The 23207-nt window shown below is 40.2% G+C and overlaps 1 protein-coding gene across 8 annotated transcripts in view; it reads right to left on the bottom strand.

Annotated features, from left to right (window-relative positions):
- The window catches only part of LOC126091885 (F-box only protein 22-like), a 486064-nt gene that overhangs the window by 136830 nt on the left and 326027 nt on the right, over positions 1-23207 (bottom strand). For 3 of the 8 annotated variants that reach the window (XM_049907175.1, XM_049907178.1, XM_049907179.1), the window contains exon 2: positions 8155-8265. The exons of the other annotated variants lie outside the window; for them this stretch is intronic. In XM_049907175.1, the coding sequence (XP_049763132.1) occupies positions 8155-8180 (26 nt within the window). In that variant the 5' untranslated portion in view covers positions 8181-8265. The remainder of the gene's footprint in view (positions 1-8154; positions 8266-23207) is intronic. 8 annotated transcript variants of the gene reach the window in all.

Here is a 23207-nt window from a genome sequence, read left to right as displayed (position 1 = left end):
TCGAATACAATATATGTTCCAAAATCCTGCTGCATATCGACATTAACGATATGGACATGTAATTAAATGGTTTAATCCTACTACCTTCCTTGATTATTGGTACAGATCTTTCATGGAGCAAATGGTTGTATATGATTGTTAAGTATGGAGCTAATGCATCAGCATACTCCAAAAGGAACCTAATTGGTATACAGTCTGGACCAGAAGACTTGCTTTTATTAAGTGATTTAAGTTGCTTCACTACTCCGAGGATATTTACTTCTTCATATTGGCAGCTGTTCTCGATTCGAATTCTGGAATATTTACTTCGTCTTCTTTTGTGAAGGCATTTCGAAAGGCTGTGTTTAGTAACTCTGCTTTGGCAGCACTGTCTTTGATAGTATCTCCATTGCTATCACGCAGAGAAGGCAATGACTTTTTCTTGCCACTAACATACTTCACATATAACCAGACTCTCTTTGGATTTGCTGCCAGGTTTTGAGACAAAGTTTTGTTTTGTAAAGTGTTATATGCATCTCGCATTGAAGTCCGCGTTAAATTTCTAGCTTCTGTAAAAGATCACCAATCTTGAGGATTTTGCGTCTGTTTAAATTTGGCATGTTTGTTTCGTTGTTTCTGTAACAGTGTTCTAACCTGTTTTGTGTACCAAGGAGGATCAGCTCCGTCGTTTGTTAATTTATTTGGTACAAATCTCTCAATTGCTGCCAATACTATTTCTTTGAATTCAAGTCGCATCTGGTCTACACTTATACTATTACTATGGAATGAGTGGAGATTGTCTCTCAGAAAGGCGTCAAGTGAATTTATATCTGCTTTTTTGAATAGGTGTATTTTTCTTTTCTTTTTGAAGGATTTGGGAATTACAATATTCAATCTTGCTACGACAACCCTGTGTTCGCCAATCCCTGTATCGGTTTTGATGCTCATTATTAACTTAGCAACTAGAGCTGATGGGCATATAGGCAGTAGCTGTGGGACTCTGAGGTAGTCTTGCGGATTGCATTCTTAGAGCAGATGGAATGGTGTTGGTCATTTCACCATCTGTGTATCTGAATTGGCTGCTCATTGGAAGCATCTCACCCAGAGCAATTACGATCCATTCATTGTATTTCTGAATAAACCTCAGATTGTTAAATGTTTCTGGAGAGTTACTTCAGTCACCTCAGAGCCTTTCTACCTTCAGACCAGAGACTGTAACTCCTTAGCTAGGTCAAAAGTCTGCCAACCAGCTAATCTCTTGTTATGAGCCATGTCGTTCAGCCACAAGCAAAACTCATGCTTGGCACGTGACACAAATAAATTTTGGTGCCAGGTGTGGCGTACCACAAAGGCACTTGGGAGGTAGGATCCATTGAAGGAATCCAGTAAACATTGTTACAGTGACAGTAGCAACCTGCAGAAAGTTGTGGTGACTCGCAACTTTCAGTGCAAGCAGACAGTCAGACCCTCAACAGCAGAGTGAAAGAAGTCTGAGCAGGTGCAGGGTAACGCATGGCTATAGCAGCAGGGTGCAGAGCAACAAGGCACAGGGGTTTGCAGGCTCTAAACTGTGGGTTCAGACTCTGTAGAGGCAGATGCAGCAGCAGCAGCAGCAGCAGCTGCTGCCATAGCAGCAGCGGCAGCTGAGGCGAGCGACAAGGTTGGCGCAGCAGAAGACAGTGGTCAATGCATCATGATAGCGCAGACACACGAGCAGCGCGCAAGCACTGAATGACACATCACAAGAAGTGGTATCTATCAGAACTTGTTATAATTATATTTTATCTTTCGAGTGTTAACATTGTCAAAATTGGTACAATGCCCTGAACTAATGAATCTTATTTGTCCTCCAATAGTGGTAGAATGTCAGTTAAGAAGACTTTATGTATCATTTCAAAAGTGTTTGAAGGGAACAAATGAGACCTTAGGGAGTTTATCGAGAATGTGGATGCGGCACTCGAATTAGTTAAGATAGAGGAACACAAAATGTTACTGAAATTTGTAGAAGCTAAGGTGAGGCAAGGTCAAGGCTGCAAGTTGGCAAAAGAACGGGTACATGAAAAGAGGTGAAGTACATTCTAGAAGAGAACTGTATGAGTAAACACACTATAGACTATTATGTGTGCAAAATATTTCAGGCAAGGCAAGGACAAGGTGAGCCGATCTCGTTATGGGCAAGCAGAATTGATGAAATGCAGAAAGATTTCAGGGAAGCCATAAGTTGGGTTACAAGTCAGGAGAACGTAATAGGCACCATGGAGTTGGTAGATTCATTAGGAAGGGCTTGTTTCATTCATGGCCTAAGCAACGATAGAATTCATACGATAGTGCAAAGTCGAGGTGATGAAATCGGTTTGGCAGTGGCAGTGGAGTTAGCACTGCAAGAGGAAAGTGTGATATTATCCATGAAAGAGCAGGGACTGGCTCTGAGGGTAACATTTAACTGCAGAAGGGAAATGGTAAAGGCTCAAAAGAAATCAAGGACTTAATGTCTTACATGCGGTTTGAGAGGTCATATCGCAACTAAGAGTAGAAAACCAGAGAGCAGAGTACAGGTAATGACTGGTAAATAATGTTCTAACTTTTGTTACAAATGTGACAAACAGTGTCACACTGACGTGGAATGTCAGATAAGACTGAGGAAAGTACATCCTATAGATGTTAGAGAATTTAAAGGACATCACAGAGAAACCAAGACTCATTCACATTCCAGGGAGAGTCCGCTTTTGGTGTTGTAGCGGCTCAGATGTGCCTAACGCACTGGTCGCGCCCTGTTTAGTGCGAGCTTTGTTTACATCTGTGAGGCTTTGCATAGCGGTGCACTGATTACTACAGATCACGATGGATCTTTCTTACAGGAAGGTGACTATCAAGTTCATGTTCGATGTACAATACACAAGATCAAAAGCACACGAAAGAAAGTTATTCGAACTTCCGTTCGAAGTTCCTGTGGACATGGTTATCGCAGCACTTGACCCCTATGGCACAGTCTTTAATCATGCTGTGGAGAAATGGACCAGCTTCAAGACATATCCTGTACCCAACAGAGTGCACCAAATAAGAACTGAACTCCAGAGGCATATACCAATTTATGTGACAATAGGTGGCTGTTGAGCCATCGTTACATACGATGGTCAACCGAAAACCTGCTCTGGCTGCAGGCAGGAAGGCCATGTCCAAACTGACTGTCTCCAGCGACATCTAGTACAGCTACCTCGGGACAAAAAAGACCTACCACAGCAGATAACATCGCTGCCTATTACGTACGTGGAAGCACTATGGAATGATGTGGGCAATGCGCATGACAGGCCGTTGCCCGTAGAGTCTGCAAGTATCACCCCTAATCCCACGTCACTGATGGCACGACTGTCACGCCACCAACCAGACATCCCACAACAGCGGTGGAATCATGGTCCTACCACACTCCAGTCGAGCCCATCCTCAGATATGGAAGTAGATCCACAAGAGGATTGCACTGAATAACACCACTTAGCAGACGTGGAAGGTCCACCATGAAAACAGCGGCTGAAGAAGTGAAAGAAGAGGCGGCTGTCAACAGAAGACGAGCACCACAACCGAGGTGACAAACAACACAGTGGGAATGATCACGATTTGTTTCCAATGTCAGGACAGGACGACGTCATACCCACAGTGTCAGTGCTACAAACTGTGGAGAAGCTGCCACACCAGAGAGGTGCAGTGGATACAGATATAAAACAAGATGATGTCCCACCTGCAGATGAACGCCCGTCAACAGCGAGTGTCCTCACCAGTGCATTAGTAGATTGGACACAAGAAATGGAACAAACTGATGAGATGCAAGAGGTCAATGTTCAATCAGTGGCTCTCACCGACAACAAGTCGGGAGGGAACCTTGTCCACGGCAGCCAATGTGGCCGTGTCATGTGGTCCCGGTCCAGGAAGAATGCTCCATCGACAGCCAATCACTCTATGCGTGACTTTCCAGCAATGCACAACCGATAAAATGTCACACACCTTCTGTATTGGTACAGTTAACACCAATGGTATTCGCATCTGAGTAAAGATGTGAATGCTGCAAGACATTCTGCGGGCAGCGGGTGTCAATATAGTTTTTCTGCAGGAGATACGAAACGATGGCCCAGTGGAGTTTTATGGTTATGATGTCTATCGTTAAACAGGTTACGACGGTAGTGGTGGCACAGCCATACTGTTAAGAGAAGGAATAGTGGTGGAAGATGTGGAATACTTACCATCGACCCGTGGTGTTGCCCTGGCTGTAGGGGATGTCTGCTTGGTAATGTTTACGCACTGTCTGGTTCAACAAAGAGACATGAATGCACAACCTTTTACACAGAGGAAGTGTCACCACTATTTCGATTGCATCAGGAGAATTGTATTGTCATCAGCGATTTCACTGCATTCTGCGGCTCGACGACCAACGACCAGACTTCGTTCTTTGACTAGCATTACAGATGCTGGTCTGGGATCTTGCACCGCAGGACACCTGGGAAATGACGCACGGTGACAGCCGCGGATATATGCACTTCACAAGCCACTCGGCTAGTCGACTAGACAGGGTGTATGTGCCACGTGGGCTACGCAAGGGAACAATTGATGCTGAGGTGTGGCCTACGGCCCTTACAGACCACCAGGCTTACATCTGCACCATCGCTCGACCACAACAGATGACATGGTGCAGTAAAGGCCCATGGAAACTTAATGTTACTCACCAGCGGTGTGTGTGTGTGTGTGTGTGTGTGTGTGTGTGTGTGTGTGTGTGTGTGTGTGTGTGTGTCTAGGGGCCACCAGGAACACTGCCTTGGATACAGAGACAGAACATTTGGGGTATGGTGGCATAGGGGCCATCAGAATCTCCCTCGTGTTGGAAGATTTCTTCTTGTCCTTTTGCAAGGGCTCGTGTGCCCCAGATTCTGGGACAGAAGAGGACCACGAAATCCTATGACCTGCTCCTTCACTCACCAGCTGGCATCCAGTTGCAGGTCAGCAGAGTCTTGGGAAGAGAGTGTCCCGAGGGACCCATTCCTGATAAAGAGTGCCAGAGTAGGGTGTTGCTTTTCCAGCTGGGGGCTGGCGACTGACATCTCCAGTGGATAGGGAGTCAATGCTCCCAAAGGGGATCTGAGGGAAGCAGCAGAATGACAACTGCCGACCACCAGGGAAGTGGGTGTAGTTGGGAAGCCCTAAGGGCTAGACGTCGAAGATATGAAAGGCGATGGCACAGTCACTAAAGCAGATGATGTCACTGTAGCAGTAGCATATATAGGCAACTGTATTCCTTCTTGGCCTCTTGATATGTGAGGTGGTCACATGTCTTGTATTCCTGAATTTTCTTTTCACATTGGTGCAGTCTGGTGAACAGATGGAATGGTGTTCCCCACAGTTGACAGAAATGGGAGGAGGGGCACAAGGAGCCTTCATGTGGAACTGATGGCCACAATCCCTACAGGCTGGGCTGGTACTGCAATGCGGAGACGTGTCCAAATCACACACATTTGTTATGCTGCATGGGAGGAGGAATGTATGGCTTGACATCACAACGATACACCATCACCTTGACCTTCTCAGGCAATGAATCACCTTCAAAGGCCAAGATGAAGGCTCCAGTATATACTCAGTTGTCTGTAGGCCCCCATTGATCACAATGGACAAAATGCACACCTCGTCACTCCAAAACAGAATGCAGCTAGTCATCAGTCTGTAAAAGGAGATCCAAGTGGAAAATGATACCCCGTATCATATTTTGACTTTTACTAGGGGGTTATAGTGACAGGAATACCACCCAGCCTGTCGCTGACAAGCAGTGCCCATCATTTTAATCAGAATGTAACCACTTTTTATTTTTGAAATCACTGCCAATCCTAGAAATTTTCAATGAAGAACGAAGGCATTGTAGTCAAAAAGGAATCCCTGTCCATCTTAGGACAAACCAACTACTGTGGGGAGTATTTCTCGCCTTGTCTCTGGGTCCTACGTACCTCCCATGGTATTGCTAGAGGGGGAAACATTTGCAGATCGTAGCTCTCCACATTGTAATATGTTCTATCTGTGGAAGAGACTGCTGGGGCTGTGCAGCCACCAGTAGAAGAAAGTTTAATTTGCTTCATGCACAAATCTTCTGTGCCATGGTACTACCCACTCTGTGCAAGCGCTCTCCCCACGGGTGCCACCCAGTCACTGCGACGGTTACCTGATCAGTAAACCATTTCCCAGTGTCCCCTTGCCCCAGCCATGACAGGCACATACTCTGTCTTGCATGCTGCGTTTTGTATCTAGTACCACTGCAAGAAAGAAGGGTGCAAAGAGAGAAAGGCACAAAGGTGAAATATATGCCACACTGGTGACATTCTCTGCATGATATGCACTTCTGTAAAATTCAGAAGAGCAGTGTCAGGTCACACCCAACAAGGGAACCATATAATTAATAACGAAAAAGTGTATAAGGTAAGAAAATGAGTGCAAAAAACACAAACCAGATCCAAGCACAATCGTCACCAAGAAGACCATCCAGCAGAAAGGTAGAGAGGAAAAGAGAACAATAGAAAGATAGACTTGCAGCATGGAAAGGGAAGAAGTGCTGAAAGGATTGGGGCCCCACAGTGACCAGACACATACTCATGAAAGAGGTGTGGGTCCCCTGGAGCCAATAAAATTGGAGTTACTGCTAATGCACCACAGTTGTTACTCTGTGAATGAATTCCTCACCAAATGAAGTGGAATTTCTACAATGTAAAACTACCAGTCATATTACCTCACTTACTCTTTCTTCTACAAAAGTAATCACAATGATGGTCAATTTCATACGCAAAGTACACATTTTTAACATGTGTTATTTCATAAGCAAACATAGTTAATACAATGTTGTAAAATTCCTTCAAATAAATTTCATTAATATTGTCAAACATATTTAATGTCAAGCTAATTATTATTTGTAGTAATCAAATGTGATAAATTGTTTTAACCTGCAGCAGTTGCATGGACTATGTATGTAATACACTTGTGGAAATACAAGGATCTACAAGATAGCAACAATGCTTTGAGCCTCTGTGTACTTCAAGATGAACTGTTGGTGCGTCACCTCAGTTTTGTGTCAGCACTGGTAACATCTAGTTGTGCCACAGGAGTTCTCTGAGGTCAGCGAACTATCACTATAATCCAACGACCAATTATATAAGCATTTCAGAAAAACAGTTTTTCTTTCTTAGTACTTTTTTTTTACTTTGATTGTTAGAATGTATTTATTATGTTGTTTCACAATGTATAAACACTTGGAATAATCATGTAATTTCATTAAATTTTACAATCATCATGGATCAGAGGCAAGAAGGGTGAATTCTAACCAGACTGGATGAGACTGAGAACAAAGAATTTATTCCTGCCTTTAGTTCTACCAATGATGTTCTGGAAGAGCATTCTGGCATTTCTCTGGTGGAAAGTCAGCCATACACTTCGAAAATGACACAGACGAGTTCTGTGGATCACTGCTGGAACTACAGAAGAACATAAAATAAAAGTATTTGGAAAGTTTGTAATGTGTGTCAAACTCATTTGCCACGATCATTCCAACATTGTATGTCTTCTTTCTAAAACCTCGATGACTTTAGTATTTAACAGAATATGTATTTTTAAAACTCAATCACAGCAAATGATGTCAATTTAATTAAAATTGTAACATAGTATTATTTTTTTCCAAATAATGAGATACATTTTTATTTTTATTCATAATTTTTAATAATGGGATATATTTTTATTTTTGATTTGTAATTTTTAGTAAACATTGTTATGTAAGATACATAAAACACTCAACACAATTTTTTTTTTTTTCAAAATTTATTGGCGTCCTTTGTTAGTTGAGGAAATGACAATCCATGTAATCCAGGGAATCACTTTCATTTCTTTTTAGAGCATGACCACCAATGCAGGTTAATGTTGCAATACATGTGTAACAGTTTAATGCTCAATTTTTTATTGATTTATCCTATATCTGCACATGGTGTTTCAGAACTAAAATAAATGAAACAGATATTGTTCTAGTGCCAATTGCAAAAGAAATCAATGAGATATAAAGGTATTTTCATATAGACCCATATATCTTCAGAAATTAACTCAATAATTCAGCATTTTCTTGTAAAATTGTGATCTGCTTGCAGGTCTGCAAACAAAAAAGGGTAATACCTGGTAGCGTATGCCACAGCTGACATTATGTGCCAGAATAATTATCTTCTGTTTCCACAATATGTTGCAAGGATCAACTTCTTATGATTCTTGAGCATACATTTCCATAACCTAGAAGTTCCATATAACCGAATTAAAACATGATTAATAAGCACAGAGAAAGCAATGTTCACAGCAATCAAATTTCAGTATAAAAGTAGATTTATCAACTGAGATATGTGGTTATATGAAAGTCACTAGAACCATGTAAACCAAATTTAAGAAAGAGTGATACAAACTAATCATCATACCAAATTAAGAATATTAAGTCCATACTTAATGTTATGAGTGCAAGTGAACATAAAATTACATGAACAAGATGATAAAAAAAAAATTGTTCCACGAGATTACAGTACAAAACCACTGATAGTGTGTGATAATGCAACTACTACCCCTCACCCCCCCCCCCCCCCACCACCACCACCACCGCCAAAATGAAAAGGATCTTGGTTTTGGTTATCTGCAGCACAGCATGAGAACTCAATCAGTTTCGAAAATCACATCAAGAAGGTGAACCTTAAGGGATGTAGAATGAATAAATGTGTATATTAACAAAAGACAAGGAAATCATACAATCTGTATGCCATATCAACAATAAACAATCACTATACCACTAAATGCTATTCACTTTTACGAAAGCTAAATTTAATTGAGTGAATTGTAAAACTGCTAACTTGTAAAGAAAGCTGCTACCTCTTCCGTTGTACTGTATAATGACTGTTCCTCTGTTATCTGTAGATTAATATTAGTTGATTACAGTGGTATTTTTCAAAGAAAACCCTAGCTATACATGTCAGTGCTGGGTCATATTTACTACAGACCCTACACTCATTTGCAGAGCACCGACACTTTCCACATAACAGAACTTTTCACTCTCTGAATCCAGATTATTTGTAGAAACATCAGCCAATGACATGCTGTTATAATTTTGTTATGTATTGGTTGGGATTCTCAATTTCTTGCTTTATGTTTGATGGGAGCTTCTTGAATATCTGTCCAACAGTGTACGTGGCTCCATTCTGAACCAAAGACAAGGAGGTGAAGCCTTCAGGAAAACTATTTTTGTTTATCACTGTAAAGAGGAGGCATTGAATCACAGACAGGTACAATGAAGAGACTGATATACATTGAAGCTATCAACCAAAATCACTCTCTCTCTCTCTCTCTCACACACACACACACACACACACACACACACACACACACACACACACAAATATGACCACTTTCTCTGGCCACTACACTGCAGGCAACAACTGTGCCTGATGGTAGCAGCAATCTGGTGGTGTAGGTAGTGGGGATAAGGAGGATGTGTGGGGCAGGGTGCGGGAGGGATAGCAGGGTAAGGGTGGGGAAGTTACAGGACTGCTTGTACTTGCGGGAGCATGCAGGGATATGGGGACAGATTAGGACCGCTACGTGCAGTCAGGAGGTTTGAAGGGCAGTGGGGAATGGGGGGAGGCAGGAAAGAGGAGAATTAGAAAAGGGGGAAAAGGACTGGAGGGTGCGTTGGTGAACTAGAAGCCTGTGTGGTGCTGGAGTGAGAGCACGGAAGGGGATAGGTAAGTGGAGGCCACAGTGCTTATGAGAATGTAGGATGTATTGCAGGGAGAGTTTTCACTTGCACAAGTCAGAAAAGCTTGTGTTGGTAAGGATTCAGATAGCGAAGGATGTGAAGCAGTCACTGAAGTGAAGCACAATGTTTTGGGCAGCAAGTTCAACAACTGGGTGGTCCAACTGTCCCTTGGCCTGTTTCAGTGGCCACTCATTCGGAGAGACAGCTTATCAGTTGTCATGCCCACGTAGAAGGCAACACATTGGTTGCAGCTTATTTTGTAGATCACTTGACTGCTTTCACATGTGGCTGTGAATTTAATGGGATAGGTGATGACTGTTACTGAAATAGAATAGTGGTGGTGGTGATTATATGGGACAGGTTTTGCATCTATGTCTGTTTCTGGGATATGAGCCATGAAGCAAGTGGTTGAGAGCAGGGGTGAATTTGGGTTGGACAAAGATATTGTGTAGGCTCAGAAAGCTGAAAGCTTAAATGTACAGCAGTCACACCTGTCTTCAACTCAACTTCTCCTCCGCATGGTGAGTATTGTTGTTATTCCATCCTCAACTTTCCACTGTTTGAAAATTATTTTTGTGTATTGCTTGTGACTACATAACTCACAATTTTGCAACAAAATCATTAAAGAAAAAATATACTGGAGAGTGAGGGTAAGAATTCCAAGACATTTAATAAGGTTTCCACTAAATGTATAGTTATGTTATCCTTATTGCTAGCATCTGCTGAAGAAACAGTTTATATGCTTTAGATGCACTGCTCCAGAAGATACTGTGATATGTGATTCATTCATCTCATTACATACAATTTTCAAATCATTTGTTTTGATGTACAGGAGACATGTCAAGGTTTACAAAAGAAACTTTTTTCTCTTTTATAATAGAAATACAAAAGTTTACATTATATTTTACATTTCTAAGTTACAGCTACACATGTACATAAAATAATACATGTAATACAATCCCTGTGTTCAGCCTGTGAAGCTGACCTCAATGAATTCATCAACAGAATAACAACACTTTTCCACCAGAAGAGTAAAGAGCAATCTTTTCAGTGAACCAAGCTCCATCTTAAATATATTACTGCCTTTTATTTTATTGAAAATTTTTAAACCATATACTTTGGCGTTTGGACATAAAGTTTTAAACAATGTGTTGGAAATTTGAACTTATCTCTGCGGTAAGGGCTGTAGTTGTGGTCAAAATGGAAAGTATCTAGTGCATATTGATTTTTATATAGGAACACCACCACCTCATATATGTAAAGTGAGGGGATAGATAGTATTTTTAAATTTTTTAACAGTAGTCGACAGAATTCGCGTTTTTTCTTAAAACACAAGTTTCTAATTACTTTCTTTTGTAATACTAGGAGCCTAGTGACATTTGCTGAACTTCCCCAGAAGATTATACCATAACGAATAACTGACTCAAAGTAGCAGTGATAAACTATATTTCTGGTATCCATGTTGGTGACACCTGACAAAATACACATAAAAAATGCTAAGTTGTTCAGTTTATTTGCTAAGTCATCTATGTGTACCTTCCAAATCAAATTTTTGTCAAGTTTTAGGCCTAAGAACTTCACGTGGTTTGCTTCTGTGATATCCTGATCATTGCAAGTTATCTTTATTTCAGTCCTTTCTACTGATTTAGCTTCAAATTGCATCATTTTGGTTTTAGTTACATTTAGTTTTAGTCCATTTTGATAGAACCAAGATTTGAGTTTTTCTACAGTATTTTTGCTTTTTTCTGGAATACTTTCAGATACCTCATTTTCAATTACAACTGATGTATCATCAGCAAATAAGACTGAATGAACATCAATAGCAAGCGGTAGGTATTTACGCAAAAAAGAAACGGATAGGGACCCAATATCAAACCTCGAGGAACTGTTTTCCAGTCTGAGGAATAATTGGTTCCATTTGAAGTTAAAATTACTCTTTGTTTCCTACCTGACAGGTAAGAGCTAAACCATTTTAAAGCAGCGTTACCGATTCCATACATCTGTAATTTGTGGAGGAGTAATGCATGGTTCACTGAATCAAAAGCTTTAGTTAGATCACAGAATATTCCTGAGACCTTTTTACCCTTATCTAACGTGGAGCATATTTTTTCGATAAACTCATTTATAGCATTCACAGTGCTATTACCCTGTTGGAATCCAAACTGGTTTTTAAAAATTATATCATTTACAGCAAGAAATTTATTAATTTGTTTTGCTGCAATCTTTTCAAACACTTTAGAGAAGACCGGCAAATGAGAGAGAGGGCAGTAATTCTCCATAACTTCTGTTGATCCTTTTTTGAATAGAGGTGTGATCTCAGCGTATTTCAATACATTTGGAAAGCATCCCTGTTCAAAAGATTGATTTATAATAATTGACATTGGTTGAGAAATAATATTGTACACACACTTGATTACAGATGTTGTTATTTCATCCCACCCATGTGAGGTTTTGTTTTTTAGAGACAATATTTCCTTTTCCACATCCCTTTGGGTGATTTTTTCAAACTGTTTAAAAGGTGTGTTCTGGCCATTTTCCAAATTTGTGATGCCTTGATAGAATGTCATATCCACATTTGATCTTACTATATTTAGGAAGAATTCATTGAAACAACTTGACATCCGAACAGGGTTTACTATAATTTCATTTTCACATCTAATTTTTAAAATCTCATGAATTTTTACTTTGGCTCCTAATTCAGACTGAACAACTGACCACAGTGCTTTTGTCTTATTTCTGTGTTCTTGTATGAATTTATTATTTGCCATTGTTTGGTTGCCACTACAACTTTCCTAAATACAGCTTTATACTGTTTGACATAAGTAACAAAATCCGGATTTCTGTTTGATTTTTAACTCATTGTGGAGCTCTCTCTTTCTGGCACTAGAAATTTTTATTCCTGTTATAATCCATTTGAGTTTACCATTTACTTTCTTTTGCTTATATCTATGAGGAAATGATTCATTAAATACATCTAAGAAACAATTTAAGAATTTGTCATAGTTTATCGTGCTTGAACTATTGTGGTCTACAGGCCAGCTTATTATACTTAATTTACTGCGGAATAAATTCATTTTACTTTTACTGAGATCCCTTTTATATACACTTCTCGAGGCTTAGGGTTATTTGCTTTTGGGAGCTCAATAAACAGAGCTGAGTGATCTGAAATAGCCAACTCTAAGCAGTATTTGTGCTTATTTCCACTGTCAAATTTGTAATTAGTAATAATATTATCAATGCAGCTCATTATCTGTTGTTTTCCCTAGTGATTTCAGGAAAGTTTAGCTTGAAACCAGATTTCTGAATTAAGTCACGACAAGACAGAGTGAAAATACAAAACAGGCAGCAAAGGTTTGCAAACTAAGAAATCACTTGGGCTTTAGGACAGCACATTGAGAGAGGCCTCCAAGTGCATAATATGCTTAACTCAGTTTCCTTATTATGTCATCTATGTGTTGACTCCATTTTAACCAGTTATTCATATGAACACCAGTGATATCCACACAATGTTCCCCATCCAGTGCATGACCAGTAATGTCCACTTATGGTGCTAACAGGTCATTATTGCTTGTCTGAAACTGCATAATAATAAGTCTCTGTGCGATAAATACTTCAGCTATTGTCTGTGAGTCACTTGCTGGCATGTGCAGACACACCCGAGCTAGGTTCGTCATCAACACATCAGCGACATCAGCAAAAATTTGAGCTTCCGAACTGCCCTTTAGTCACAGGAAAATTATTTATGTATGATAAAAACAAGTGGACCCAGCACTGACCCCTACACAACCGTGAATGCCATGTTTCCCCATTTTGAGATTTAGATTCATGCCTGTGCCACAGTCTGTCAATGAAATGCTGCTTTTTGTTATGAAGGTAAAAATATCTATCCACGAAAGAGGGATGCAAGTTAAAGAGGGGTGCCATTTATGCCAATAAACTTTAGTTCGTCAAATAGAATTTTTATGATTTACACAATCAAAGTCTTTAGCAGGATCTCAAAGCTTGCTAGCACCTAATTTGTGAGGTTTTGTATTGCTTTTCTGTGGAGAAAGCCAATTTCAGAAGTAAATGACAAGTTCTGCTCACTTTAATGAGTCAGTCTTATATCACAAGTTACTTTCTAAAATGGTTTTGAAAAGATTGGGAAGGGGGTTAAACATGCCTATAATTGGAAGTTTTTGCTTATTTTATAGATGGGTGTTACTACAGCATATTTATGCCTTTCAGAAAATGCTCTGAATCATTGACTGATTAAAAGATAACTAAAGGGAAATACTATCAAGTCACGACATGATTTTAATATTATGCTAAACACACCATCATAGCCAGCAGGATTACTACTTGTTAGTATCCTCTGTTGAGCTTTGAAAATTCTTAGAGGCAGTGTTTTTGAAACTAATGTCTGTTGGTGGCACATGCAATGCCAGCACAAGTAAACTTAACGAGTCCGTGGTTGTTGATACCACTGTGAGGAAGTTATCACTCAAATTGGTGGCCAATGCTTTGAAGGTGTCACTTTTTCTGCAAGAACTATTTTTGTTTGTTACTTATTTAATAGTGTGCCAAATAATTTTTGCCCTATTGCTTAAAGTATTTTACTTTTGAGCAAAGTACACGAGTTTTGCTTTCTCAGTGACAGACAAGAGGATTTTACAGTACTGGTGGTAATGGAGTTTTCACTCTCAGGTAAAGCTTGTGATCTGAATTAGGTGCATCTCTCTCTTCTTAGTACAAAACAGATGAATCCCACGAGCTATCTGTTCCTTGTACTAGCTTCTGTTTTAGGAAAAAACAAAACTCAACAGTGCTGCACAAATATGTTCAAGAAGAATTAAATTTCTACCTATACTGTCTGCTTTATAAATGCTTCTCTAGCACACTTCCTGTATTTCTCTCCAAACACTGTCATTGGTTATGACACTGCAATATAACACCTTTCTTCTGTGACCTGGCAGGTCAGAATATTTCATTTTTAACATTTGACCATCATGGTCTGATAAACCATTGATTTGCTGTAAACCATTGCAGGTTCTTGCATCTAACAACAAACTGTTACTAGCTGTTGCGTGATGTTGTTCAATCCTTGTTGGGAATTTTACTACGGAAAATGATCCAAAGCTGGACATCGACAACTGTATATGCCTTCTGTCAGTTGTATCCAACAGTAAGTCAATATTAAAGTATCCACAAACAATGATTCTCCAGTTCAGTTTGCATAATATTAATAAAACAACTTTATGAAGCTTAGATACTTCCCACTAGTAGCCTGTAAACTATTCTACATCTACATATGTATTCCGCAAGCCACCATATTGTGCATGGCGGATGGTACCTTGTACAACTGCTAGTCATTTCCTTTCCCATTCCACTCACAAATAAAGTGACGTAAAATGACTTTTTATATGCCTCCATATAAGCCCCAATTTCTCTTACCTTTGTGATCGCTACACGAAATATACATTGGTAGCAGCAGAATCGTTCTGCAATCACCTTCAAATGCCAATTCTCTAAATTTTCTCAAAAGCATTTCGCGAAAAGAATGTCTTCTTCCCTCAAGCCATTCACATTTCAGTTCATGAAGGTGCTCTGCAATATTGGCGTGTTGACCGAACCTACTGGTAACAAATGTAGAACAGCTTGGCTCTGAATTGCCTTCCTTCAGTCTGACCTGGTGGAAATTCCAAACACTCAAGCAGTAGTTAAGAATGGATCACACTATTGTTGTGTATATGGTCTCCTTTGTGGATGAACTACACTTTCCGAAAATTCTCCCAATACACCAAAGTCAACCATCCATTTTCATTACCACCACCCTTACACAACTGTTCCATTTCATATCACTTTGAATCATCGAGATATTTAATCAACACAACTATGTTAAGCAGCACACCATCAATGCCGTGTTCAAGCTTTACAGGTCTGTTTTTTCTACACTTAGAGCAAGCTGCCGTTCATCACAGGTAGAAATTTTGTCCAAGTCATCTTGTATTATACTACAATCACTCAATGCCCACAGTGTCATCAGCAAACATCCACAGGCTGCTACTCACCCTGCCCATCACATCATTTATGCACACAGAGAATATGAGTGCTCCTATCATGCTTTCCTGGGGCACTTTCACGACACCCTTTTCGCTGATGAATGATCACCATTGACGGCAACATACTGAGTTGCATTACGTAAGAAATGTCTGAGATACTTACATATCTGGGAAATCTAATCTGTATGCTTGAACCTTCATTAATAGTCTGCAGTTGGACACCATGTCAAACGGTTTCCAGAACTCTAGGAATACAGAATTTGCTTATTGCCTTTCATCTACAGTTTCCAGGATATCAAGTGAAAAAAAGGTGAGCTGTGTTTCACACAAGTAATGCGTTCTAAATCCGTGTTGATTTGTGGTCAGAAGATTTTTCCATTTTAAGAAAATTTATTATACTCAAAATCGACTTGTTCAAGAATTCAGCAGCAAACTGATATCAAAGATATTGATCTGTAATTTTGTGGGCGATTTCATTTACCAATATAATATGCAGGAGTCACCAGCCCTTTCCTGTAGTCATTTGGAATTTTGTGTTGAGCGAGATATTTGTGATAAAGTAGAGGACCAATGGTGTAGAGTATTTTCTGTAAAACTGAATACAGGCTCCATCTGCACAAGTGACAAACCACGAGAGTACCAACTTCCATATTTAGCTTTTTCTGTGTGCTTTCATGGTTTAATTTTTAAATCCCTTGACTGTATTTGCACTCAACGACATGTAGGCTTTCAGTTTAGTAACCATAAGATGCAGATTCGTGCAGTCTACAGTGCAGGTGTCATTTTTTTCTGAACAGACAGCCACACAGCTCAGTAAAGCATCAGCTTCTGTTGGCAACACACCAGGAGAGTCACAAGTTATCCATTTAGCTTTGTCTGTTGTAATAGTTAACTTTTAAGTTTGTAGTATTAGAAAGGTTAGGATGTGTGTATGCCGTGTGCAGGCTTAGGATGAGCTGGCCACATTTCACAAACAGCTGAAGATGCTCTTGGCTGCAGTCATCCATCTTCAGGCTACTGCTTCTGGGTGTAGTGGTGGCAGAGAATCTGGTGCATTGCATGGGACACCTCAAGGTGTCACTTGTTTCACCCACAGGCTCTGCTACTGAGGCATCTTGCAGCGTATGTGACGGGGCGGGCGGTGCCTTCATCACCAAGTAAGTGGCAGATAGTGATGTATTCATGTTGCTCATAGCGGAGTGTCAACATGGGGCTGGCCATCTGGTCTTGCATATTCATCCTACGAGTGGACAGGTGGCCACTCTTCCAGCAGCGCCTGAGCACGCACACAGAGGAAGGAGTTTACTAGTAATCAGGAGCTTTAATATTAGGCGAGTTAAGGAGCACCTTAGGGAAACAGTTTCCAGGGCTGAAATGAAATGCGATGTTGAGGAGGCTCTGCCTGCAACTATCACACGTGCAGGGTGCAGTCATCTGCAAGTTGTGGCTCACACAGGCACTAATGATGTCTGTTGCTTGCATTCTGAAGCCATCCTTAGTAAATATCGGTAACCTGCAGAAGTGGTGAAGACCAGTGGCCCCACTCAAGAGGTGCAAGCAGAGCAACAACATTCGCAGGGTTGATCAGTGTCCTTTGGTTGGAGACCTCGAATAAAGGGTCTGTTGAATCTGCAACAGTCTTGGCTGCAGATTTCTGGAACTGCATCATAGGGTGGGGAATCCTAGGACTCCCCGGAATGGATCATGGATGTGCTACACACAGGAAGCAGCTACTGAACACTTGGGGGTTCTTTAGGCTAAGCAATAGTTTGAGGTCCTCTAGAAAACACTTGCAGTCAATACACAAAGAGTGAAATCAGACTGCAAGCAAAGAGACTTCAACTGGCAAGGTTTTAACATTAAATTAAAGTGATCATAACAAACTTCCCGATTTTACTGCCCTCCAGGAAAGTTATCGTGCTCAAACTATTCTCAAAGCAGATAGTTGGCTGAAACCCAAAGTAGAAAGCTCCAAAACATTTAGTGAGGCTTGGAACACATATCAAAAGGACAGATTAGACCCGTAAGAGGGGAGTGTTCATTGCAATCAACAAAAATATTGTGTTTATCGATCCGAAAATTGGGTAACTGCAAAGTTACCTGGAAAAAAGTAACAGGCCTAGGGGAACTAAGTTAATTATCAGATGTTTCTACTTGCCACACGATTCCACTGTGACAGTTGCAGAACCATTCAAAGTAACTTATTTTCAGTAGTCTAGAAATACCCAGAGCATGCAATATTAGTTGGAGACAACTTTAACCTCCCAAGCACAGATTGGGATGTCTCAGATTCACTGCAGGTGGTACAGACAGACAAGTCTTGTAAGCAGTTTTGAACACATTTTCCAGAAACTGTATTGAAAAACTAGTTAGGCAGTCTGCATGCAATGGAAATATTTTAGACCTTGTAGCTACAAGCAGGTCTGACCTTGTTGACAGTGCCAGTATAGAGACATGGATTAATGATCATGATCTTATAACAACAATGATTACTAAGGCTGACAAATTGATCAAGAAGGCTAGGAGAGTGCTTTTACTGAAAACAAATGCCCATCATTTAGTTCCAATATGACAGACGCAAATGAATTATGAGCACAGAGAACTGATTGTAAATCACACTCTGAATAAGTATGTGCCGAGTAAATGGATTAAGGACAGAAAAGACCCACTGTGGTTTAATAACAAAATTCGGTAAATGCTGAGGAAACACAGAGACTGTTGCACTCTCAGTTCAAAAAAGAATACACAACTGATGACAGGTAGAAATTAGTAGAAATTTGTGCACCTTTAGAAAGATCGATACGCAAAGCTTACACCCACCACTGTCATTCCTTAGCAAAAGAGCTTGCCAAGAACGAACAAAAATTATGGTTCTAAGTAAAATCACTAAGCGGCTTCTATCCAGTCACTTCTGGACCAATCTGATGTGGCAATAGAAGATAGCAAAAGGAAAACTGAAGTAATAAATTTTGCGTTTCAGAAATTATTCACACAGGAGGACCGAGCAAACATACCTTCGTTTGAGCGTCAACAGACTCCTATTTGGAGAACACAGTAACAGAGATCTCTGGCATAAAGAAGCAACTGAAAGAGTTGAAAACAAATAAGTCACCAGATCTCGTTGGAGTTCCAATTCAGTGTATGGCACTGGCCCCTTACTTAGCTCGCATTTATCACAAATCTCTTGCAAAGTCCAAACTCCCAAGTGACTGGAAAAAAGCGCAGGTGGCTCCTGTATATAAAAAGGGTAAAAGAATGGGCCCACCAAATTACAGACCAATATCCTTAACATCCCTTAGCTCCAGAATTCTTGACCATGTTCCAAGTTCAAATATTGTAAATTTTTTTCAGACAGAAACCTTCTGTGTACAAACCAGTACATATTTATAAAGCATTTTTCATGGGAAACTAAGCTTCCCCTTTTATCACACGATATCTTGCGAACCATGGATGAAAAGCAATATGCACATATTCATTTCTTGAGTTTTAGTCCTATCAGCTTGTGTGTTTCCCCTAGTTCTTTACCACAATTCAATTTAAAGAGATAATAATCATTAACCTGAAGGTCCTGACACTTATCTGCAATAGTTTTTTTTTTTTTTTTATGGTCTCTACCCCTTCTAATTTGTGATCCTACCGTAGAATGGCACTAGCTAGTATATCCATTCAAGATGTATATGTTTAACTACTAAAAATCCGGGGGAGGGGGGGGGGGGGCGCTATTTAACTCTGGCTGGATCAAAATTAGAGTATGCAGCCGCGATTTATTGGGATTGTAAGAACTGAAGTTGAGGTTCAAAATATCTATAGTTCTGCTGCGAGCTGTTTTCATATAGAAGTCATTCCTGGTCTCTTATCAAAATGGTTATCGTTGTAGGTGTGTGTAGTGAAGTGTTTTATTTGCCTCATAACATACAATTTCTAATCATACGATTAGTGTACAGGAGACACAACAAAAAAATGGTTAACACAACTTAGGCCTAATTGGTACAAAGAATTTTAACATTAATATAAACTTTTATTTTTCTTTCCTCCCTTTTGTGAAGGACAGGTACATTTACACACAAGACTATATGTAAATTTATCCTGCTCAAATGTTCAGTTCATCCTCCATGAACTCCTCAACAGTGTAGTAGCAGCGTTTGACACGTATATCATATAACTTTGTTTTCAGTGTCTCTAGGTTCATACTCAGAACATTCTTTCCTTTTAGCTTGTTATGAATTTTCATTGCCATATACTGAGGAAACTGCACATATAGGTTTAAGTGATGAGTGGGAAGCATAAAACTGTCTTTGTTTCTCGTGTTATACGTGTGATTGAAACAGTTTTTCTCGAATAACTCTAAATTGCTGTGTAGAAAGATGATAATATCATAGATATATAAGGAGGGAACTGTTAATAACTGTTGTTTTTCAAATAGTGGGCGACATGATGTCCTTGGATGGGCAGTACACATGTTCCATATTATTCTTTTCTGTAACTTTAGTATGCACAATATATTGCTTGAATTTCCCCAAAAAAATAATACCATACCTTACAACTGATTGAAAGTAGCTGTGGTATGCAATTTTCCTTGTATTCATGTCTGTTACACCAGCTAATATTTGCATAGCAAATGCAAAGCTACATAATTTGTTTAACAGGTAGTCAACATGTTTATTCCAATTAAATTTTTATCTAGGTTTAACCCTAAAAACTTCACAGAATCCACTTCTTCTATATCCTGACTTTTATGAGTTATTTTAATTTCTTGGGGCTTTGACTGTTTTGTTTTGAATTGGACCATGTGGGTTTTGGGGACGTTCAATCTTAATCCATTCAGGTGGAACCATGTTTCTAGTTTGTTCATTGTGTTTATAATGCAGAGAGGGACGTTTTTTGGCTCCTGGTTATCAATTAATACAGATGTGTCATCTGCAAATAAAATCAATGGAGTATTTATATTGTTCGGTAAATCATTAACATAGAACAAAAACAAAATAGGTCCTAGAATCGAGCCTTGGGGGATACCTTGGGCTACTGTTTTCCATTTTGAATAGTAATTTGCTGCATTTGATGAGATAATCACTCTGTTTCATATTTGATAAGTATGAAGTAAGCCAATTTAGAACATTACCCTTGGTCCCATACTTGTCAAACTTATAGATGAGCAGTGCATGATTCACAGAGTCGAAGGCTTTTGTGAGATCACAAAAGATTCCTGCAACTTTATTATGGTTGTCTAAAGATGTGATAATTTTGTCGATAAACCTGTTAATTGCATCAATAGTACTTTTGCCATGCTGGAAACCAAATTGGTTTTCCGTAATAATATCATATTTCTCCATAAATTTTCGAATTTGCATAGCAGCAGCATTTTCAAAGATTTTTGATAGGACTGGAAGGAGGGAGATGGGACGATAATTCCCCATATTATCTGACACAAAAGCATTTCAACAATATTTGACAAAGGTACTTCAATTGGACCAAGAATAGATTAAACCTGACGATACATGTTACTTACGTGTATCAGTGCATATACATTCACTTAATGCACTGAGAGAGTGAAGGAGGAAAAAAACTTAAGAACTTTCCTATGTAATACAATCAGGACCTCATTCTACAACACAAAAATCTATACTGCAAAGAAAATTCTTCTCTTAACAATGTACACTGTATGATTTTGCCGCGATCAAGTTTGCGTATCATATCTAAACGGTACTTGAAATCAATTTTACTCATGTGGGCAGTGCATAACATTATGACCACTGACCTAGGATTGATATAAACCTGCCCAGGCAATAACATTGTCACCTGGTGAGGAATGACTGCTAGTCAGGCATTCGTATTGCGACGTTAGAAGTGAAATTCTTGGATCATCGCAAGATGAACAGAGACGAAAGCATTTGCCAAGTACTTTTTCATTAATCACAAACAAAAGTTAGAGGTTTGAAGGTGATCAGATACCGCCCTACTTCTAACCATAAACGATGCCAGTCAGCGATCCGTCGCAGTTCCTCCGATGACTCAGTAGGCAGCCTCCGGGAAACCAAAGCTTTTGGGTTCCGGGGGGAAGTATGGTTGCAAAGCTGAAACTTAAAGGAACTGACGGAAGGGCACCACCAGGAGAGGAGCCTGCGGCTTAATCAGCCTCAACACGGGAAACCCCACCAGTCCTGGACACGGGAAGGATTGACAGATTGATAGTTCTTTCTTGATTCGCTGGGTGGTGGTGCACGGCCATTCTCAGTTGGCAGAGCAATTTGTCTGGTTAATTCCGATAAACGAGACTCTAGCCTGCTAACTAGTCGCGTGACATCCTTCATGCTGTCAGCGATTACTTTTCTTCTTAGAAGAACAGGCGGCTTCTAGCCGCACGAGATTGAGCAATAACAGGTCTGTGATGCCCTTAGATGTTCTGGGCCACACGCGCGCTACACTGAAGGAATCAGCGGGTCTTCCTAGGTCGAAAGGTCGGGGTAACCCTTTGAACCTCCTCCATGCTAGAGATTGGGGCTTGCAATCCCCATGAACGAGGAATTCCCAGTAAGCACGAGTCATAATCTCGCATTGATTATGTCCCTGGCCTTTGAACACACCGCCCATCGCTACTGCCCATTGAATGACGTTAATATCAGAGAGAGTGCTGTCCATGTGTAGAATGGGAAAGTGTGCAATCTATCTGGGTTTGACTGAGGGCATATTGTGATGGCCAAGAGGCTGAGCAAGATCATTTCGGAAACTGCATGACTTCTTGTGTGTTTGTCTTCAACACATGGCAAAACCAAGGTGAAATCATATCCAGATGTTGTGGAGTTGGGCTGCCACCTCTCACTATGATGGGCCTCCGTAGCCAATAACTCGTGCTTGTGCCAATGTTAACACCATAACATATGCAACTATGACTGAAATGGGTATGTGACCATCAGCACTGGACTTTGGCACAGTGGCAGAGCATTGCATGGTCTCAAGAATACCAATACCTTCTTCATCATGCCAATGGGAGAGTGGGATCTGTCATATTCCAGGGGAACAGCTCCTTGAAACCTGTACTGCAGGACAGACAAGCTGGCATCGGCTCCATTATGCTTTGGAGAACATTCATAAAGGCACCCATGGGACCAGTGGAACTCGTGCAAGGCACCATGATGGCCAAGGTGTATCGTACACTTGTTACAGACCACATACACTCCTGTATGATGATCATGTTTCCCAATAGCAGTGGCATTTTTCACCAAGATAACATGCCTTGTTACAAGGCTAGAAGTGTGATGGAGTGGTTCGAGGAACACATTGGTAAGTTCCAACTGATATGCTGGCCAACCAACTCACCAGATCTGAACCCAATCGAACATATCTTGGATGTGATTGAATGTGGCGTCAGACTCATCGTTCTTCTCCCCAGAATTTACTGC

The sequence above is a fragment of the Schistocerca cancellata genome, chromosome 7, assembly GCF_023864275.1.
Source record: "Schistocerca cancellata isolate TAMUIC-IGC-003103 chromosome 7, iqSchCanc2.1, whole genome shotgun sequence".
In the NCBI taxonomy this organism is placed as follows: domain Eukaryota; kingdom Metazoa; phylum Arthropoda; class Insecta; order Orthoptera; family Acrididae; genus Schistocerca; species Schistocerca cancellata.
The sequence above is the reverse complement of the archived record's forward strand: the minus strand, read 5'-3'. Positions and strand labels throughout refer to the sequence as shown.